Source organism: Melospiza georgiana, chromosome 6 (genome assembly GCF_028018845.1).
Source record: "Melospiza georgiana isolate bMelGeo1 chromosome 6, bMelGeo1.pri, whole genome shotgun sequence".
Lineage (NCBI taxonomy): Eukaryota > Metazoa > Chordata > Aves > Passeriformes > Passerellidae > Melospiza > Melospiza georgiana.
Window position 1 is genome coordinate 41077499 of NC_080435.1, and position 6012 is coordinate 41083510.

The window sequence follows — 6012 nt, forward strand, 5'->3', positions numbered from 1 at the left end:
CAGCCCCTGGTCACCCCTCATGGCACGGGGAACAAGGACTGCCAAGGCATCGGGCAGAACAGCCCGGCAAGAGGAGCTGCTGGGTGCCGTGAGTGACACACCGAGCCCCTGGAGACCCAACAATGGCACAGGCCAGAGCCACGATCGGAACTTTGAAGCATTCAGCAGCTGCCTGAGCAGGTTTTCTCCTGCTTAGCCACTCCTTGGAACAGGAAGCAGAGCAGAAAGGAAACGGGAGCATGACTCACACCCCCATCCAGGGCAGCCTGGGCTGCAGGGGGACCAGAGGATGAATGGGCAGGCGGAGGGGTCAGCAGCTCTCCCAGCTGGAGAGAAACTCAACAGTCAAAGCAGAAGGGAGGACATGTCCTCACGGGGGCCTTGCAAACTGAAGTTCCACTGAACCTCATATTGGTCACGTTCCATGGGATGCCCTCATCCCAGCCCTAACGCTGATGCCAAAACAAGCCTTCAGCAAACAATCAGTATTTCCTATCTCTGTCTCCATACCAGTGGAAGATTTTAATAATGTATTAGCCTTCCTAAGGGTCAGGTCAACTAGCACATATCCTGTGAAATGAAACATTGCTGAGAGCATTCAAAGGCACTGAACTTGATTGCTTGTAACACTGTGCTGCTTCAGGGCTCCTGGTCTACTTAGCACCTTCCAAAATAGTTCCCAGCCCAGCTCAGACCAAAGCAGACAGAGACCATTTCCAGCAGCCAGTTCCCCCTTTTTGAAGAGAAAGGGCACTGAATAGCTCAGGCACCTAAATAGCCACAGTACCAGAGAAAACCCTAAGGCAGAACTCAGTACTTCTCTGGGAAAATGCAGAGTGGGGCACTGGATACACATCTCAGCCTCTGCCTCAAGTACCAGGTACACCCTGAGGTCTCCAAAGAGCACAGACAGCAGCCAGCAACTGCAAACCAGGCTTTTTCTTCATTCTGTGGCTAGCGTGCACCATCCATGCCCAGGTATAATCCCTGGCATGGTGAGCTTGGTGCACAGGAGCTCCCAGGCACTATTCACTGACCTGCTCCTTTTCTGGGATAGACAGCTCCTTGAAACTCCCCACAGAGCTGAAGGCAGTGCCATGAAGTCTCCCTGCACCCCCAAGAACCATTCATAGCCCTGACTGATGCCCTGGCACAACCTTGGACGTGAGCAAAGGAGCTGCTGCAAGCCTCTCCCTCATCCCCTCCTCTGCTGCTGCAGCCAGAGGCCACCAGCAGGATCAGACTCAGGTGGGCTGAGGTACCCAGGATGAGAACAGCCTGCAAGATCTTGCAGTGTTATCTTAAACAAGATCAAGCAACCATAACAGGCACCAGCGGGAAGGAAAACAAGAAAACAGTAGTAAGATCATGGCTTTTACAGCAATGATCACATGCTGTTTCTGAAGCATTCAGTAGAACCCTTTTTTCCACCACTTATTTTAATAGCAATCTATGCATCACCTTTCAGCTTCACACAGAACTCTGTGCTGCCAGATATGCTGACTCCACTCAGACCATGTACAGCATCCTCACAGGAGGCCAGAGGGACCATTAGATCATCAGGTCTGCCTTTCTACTGCAGGAAAGTGAACTTCATCCAAATGCATATGAAATATTTGCAGTCAGACCCAGTAAAGAACATTAGCAAAAGGCTGTTGGCATCGATGAGTCTCTGAAAACCCTCTGCCAAGTCCACACCAGCACTTAACTGCCTCCACTCCTGAGCAATCCTGTAAACACATTGCAGTGAGAGCCTATATGCCACAAAGCCCGGGTAAAGCAGGATTACACAGCCACAGATGGTGTCTACAACAGCAATAAAACGTGAACTGGGGTGTAGAATGCCCCAAAAGAAAATGGGAGGGGAAAGAATGAGTCTGGGACTCTCTGCCTGCTAGTGTCCAGGCAGGTACCAGAAGTAGAGGCTTCCCCAGATTACTCTCCCATCACCCACCTTCCTCATCACTGTGACCCACCTCCCAGCCACAGGGCAAAAGAACAAGAGGGGACATCCCAGGGGACACTGATGTAGAGGGAGACGCCCACAGTGTCCTCGCAGCAGGACTGGCCACCCCAAATTCGGGATGCATCCAGCACACAAGTACAGTCACAGCTGGCATGTGTCACAGCTACCCTACCCCACAACACTCAAGAGGAAAATTCTTCTAGTCAGGGGAGCTGGAGAAACAGGGATGTTAAGCTGAGCAGAGCAAAGCAGTGATGTTTTCAGGGCTGGATTGTTTTGTTCACTCAGAGTCAGGAGTCAGTAATTTTCTGTGATGTTTGTGGGGATATCAAAAGTCACCTCACAGTGAGTCTTCTGGGGAAAATACTAAAACCCAGCTCTTGCAAGTCTTGAAGCTGGATGCATTCATGAAATTGTTCGTACAAGTCACACCTGCAAAAAGGTCAGAGAGAGACTGAGCAGGATGGCATCCAAAGAGTCCCCAGGAAAGAAAGTCAATCTTGGGTATGCAGCTATCAGACAAGGTGAGAAAATAATTATCTAGAAAAACATAGAGTGCCAATAAAAGGGGATTTTTCAACCACAGAAGTCTGCAGGGCCCTGAAGGTACCAGCAGAGAGCTCTCACTGGGGAATCTGAAAAGGCAACACATGCAGGAGTTGTGATTTTTAGCCGAAATAATTGTATAAATAGTACTGGGGTTTAGTGTGCCTGAAAAGTTACCTGAGTAAGGGAAAATGAAGGTTGTCATACCAGAGACTTGCAGGAGTTCAGTGTAAATAGCAGAACAGAAAATATCTCACCTGGCAAAACAATGAAACATCACAAACTGAAGTTTTTTAGGGGCCCTGAGTTTCCTGGATGAAAATGTGTCTGGTGCAGCAAGGGGTGTAAGAAGATGGATGAGGTGGAAGGACAGAGGCCCCCAGAGTGGCTGGAGGCAGCAGCAGCTAGCTTTCCATGAGGAGCAGCACCATGTGGTTACTCATGGCCCCTTGTTGCAGCTAAGCTTCCTCTTAACCTCCAAAGACAGTGAGTTATAGAGAAGCTTCAAAGTGATGCTTTGGAGTCCAGAACAGACAGAAAGCCATTACAGACACTTTGCAGAACTGAGGCTCCTGGGGACTGCAGAAAGCTTTGTATCCCCAGCCTTGATCTTTCAGTGCAGAGCAGAGGCAGAAAGTGCAGCAGAGCCTGCATGAGAAGCACAGCGCTAGGACACAGCTCTTCCTTGCTTTGGGCTTGGAGGCAGTGGCACTCTCAGATACAGATAATAACAGGTAACCTGTGTAAGTGCTGGACCAGCCATCCCTGTTTACACCCTGGATTAAGGGGTGAAAAGTGCTTGCAAAAAGGTTCAGGGCTCTTCCGAGCACAGTGTGAACCTTGGGGCTGCCCTCACGCTCCTGACAGCAGCACAGGCCAGCTGTTGTCACCAGAGGCAGCTGCAGTCTGAAAACAAACATGCTGGGTATCAGATGACTCCAATTCAACCAAACTGCTACATGATCCCAAAGCAACACTGACAACATTCTAACTGCAGAAAGGGTAAAATCTTTCTGAGCCCAAAGACGCCCAAATCTGACTGAGCAGGACTGAATCTTCCCAAGACTCCCTCTCTGGGTGGCTGACAAGCCAAGATAATGAGCTGGGTAAGCTCAGAACCTATAGTAGTGATACTTTATGTATCAAACATAATAGAAGTAGAGTGAACTTGGTGCTTCTGTGGATGTGTTGAAGGAAAGTACACAGAGTGGCACAGAAAACATTTCTGTCTCCAAACTTTACAAGGAGATGAGTAAGGGAGAGAGAAAACCCAGAGACAGACCTTTTGTGTTCTAGTGAAGCTTCCCACCAGATGTTAGAAGACATTTCTGCCCATTTCAGAGGGCTCTAACCCAGAGCCTGCCCCCACAGTCCCCCTAGCAAGGCTCACACGAGAGCAGACACACACACAGTGCCACACGGGCTGGTCAAGCTCCTGCGCGATGGTTTTGGCAGCCCTGCCCAAGTGGCAAAGGAGCTGATCTCCAAGGGCATCAGCCACGAGATGTGGGGGAGCTGCCGAGGAAGGGGCCTCGGGCTGAGGAGTCCATCAGCCCGGCACAGACGGCAGGCTCCCCTCACGATGGAGCAGCTGGCCCCGCCATACGATATCCCCTCCACCTCCTCAGGGCTGCAGCCAGAGGCTGGAGCTGGAAGCAGCCCTGCCAGGCAAGTCATAGGAAGCCTCCTTCGGCTGAGCCAGCTCAAGCCATGGGAAGCTGCGGCGTGGAGTGCTTACAAGGGGCCCATTATGGGAGGAAGGAGCCAAGAGGCCAGGTACCTGCAGCAAGGGCGGCAGACGACACCCTCGTCCCGCAGAGCCAAGCAAGCCCCTCCAGCTGCTCCACACCTCAGTCATACTGGATCCCCCTCGGGAGTTCCCCACGCTGCAGCCTCCCAGGGCAGCTCCGGAGGGCAGCGGGGACAGCAGCTCTCTGCCGCCCGGGGCCCCGACCCGCCACAGGGCACTGCATCCCACCGCGCCTGAAGCACGCAGCCCCTCGCCCGGCAGACGGCGGCCCACGCACACTCGGGAACGCGCCCCGCCTGCGTGCACACCGACACACACACACACAGGCACCACGAGCGGCTGCAGCGGTGCGGGACAGAGGCGCCGCAGGACAGCGAGCATCCAGCGGGGTGCCCTGCGCCGCTCCGGACCCGGTCCCGGGGAACACTGCCCGCCATCCCGCGGGGGACGTGGCAGCGCCGGGAGCCCCGTGGGATGGAAGAGGGGATGCACACGGGGCTCGGGATGGGACCCTGCCCCTCTGTCCGGGGCGCCCAGCGCCGGAACCACCGGGGCTCACGCTGCGCAGCCCCGGCAGGATCCCCCCGGCCGCAGCACTTACCCCGCCATCCTCCCTCTGCCGGTTGGCTCCTTCGCCCGGGGCACCACTCGCGCCTTCAGCCCGCCGCCCTGCCGCTGGCGGGAGGAGTCCTGCCGGTTCCTCTGCCCCGCGCCGGGACCGAGCCCGGCATCTCCCGCCTGGCCCCGGGGCGCGGGCAGCCCGCGGTCGGGACGCTGCCTGCGGCCGTCGGCACCGCTCGGGCTCCCCGCGGAGGCCGCGGAGCCGCGATCCACGTGGAGGGCTGCGGGGAGGGGCCGTGACGGCGGAGGGGACCGGGACGCTGGGGTCAGGCCGTTGGCCGTGCCCGCCGCCCCCAGGGCAGCCCCGCGGCTCCGCAGCCGCGCCGCGCCCCCGGCCCCCGGCTCCAGCCGGGCCGCCGAGTCCGGCCGGCAGCGGGAGAAGCCCAGGAGGACGGCGAAGGTGAGCGGGAGGAGGCTGGCGGCAGCGCCCCGCATGGTGTCAGCCGGTGGCGAGGGGAGACGGGCGGTGCGGAGCGCTCAGAGCCCGGCTGGCATCCCCGGCGGGCGCGGGGCAGCGGGGACCGCCGGCTCTCCGCCCCCGCTCACCGCCCCATCCCGTTCCGGGACTCCGGCGGGACCTGCCGCCCACCGGGGCCGGGGGCGCAGAGAGCGGTGCCGAGCCGGGGAGAGGGCTGCCGGGCGGCCCCCGCAGGAGGAGGAAGAGAAGGGCGGCCGGCCCCGCTATCCGGGCTGCCAGCGAGATCCCGCGCTCCGCAGGCAGCTCCAAGCACCTTCGCGCCTGCCTCTGGCACTGGCAGCGCCTGGAGGGGATGGAGGGTTTTATTTTTGGAAACCTCCCCCTTTGTGTCTTTTTGATGCTGACATCCCCCCTCTCCAGAGGACACGGCTCGGCCCCCCTTCTTGGGAGAGGAGACATTCCAGCAACACCCACTTTGGCAAAGGGAAACAAACTACAACAGAGAAGCCTTAACCCCTGCCTGGCCAGGGAGCCCCGGCCGCGGCCGGCCCGGCAGTCGGTGTGCAGCCCCCGCAGCCCGCCCCGCCGCCCGGCCCGCAGCGACCGCCGCAGCTGGGAGCGCTCGGGAAAGGGGGAGCGACCCCGGCTTTGAGGGCACGGAGCAGAAGACTCGGATGCCAGAAGAATACACCGCTGCCCCTCAGCATCTGG

At 57.7% G+C, this 6012-nt stretch overlaps 1 protein-coding gene across 1 annotated transcript in view; it reads right to left on the minus strand.

Moving 5' to 3' along the window:
• The window catches only part of LTBP2 (latent transforming growth factor beta binding protein 2), a 71508-nt gene extending 66175 nt beyond the window's left edge, over window positions 1–5333 (minus strand). The window contains exon 1 of the mRNA XM_058025943.1: window positions 4864–5333. Within this exon, the coding sequence (XP_057881926.1) occupies window positions 4864–5318 (455 nt within the window). The 5' untranslated portion in view covers window positions 5319–5333. The remainder of the gene's footprint in view (window positions 1–4863) is intronic.
• Window positions 5334–6012: the final 679 nt, after the last annotated feature.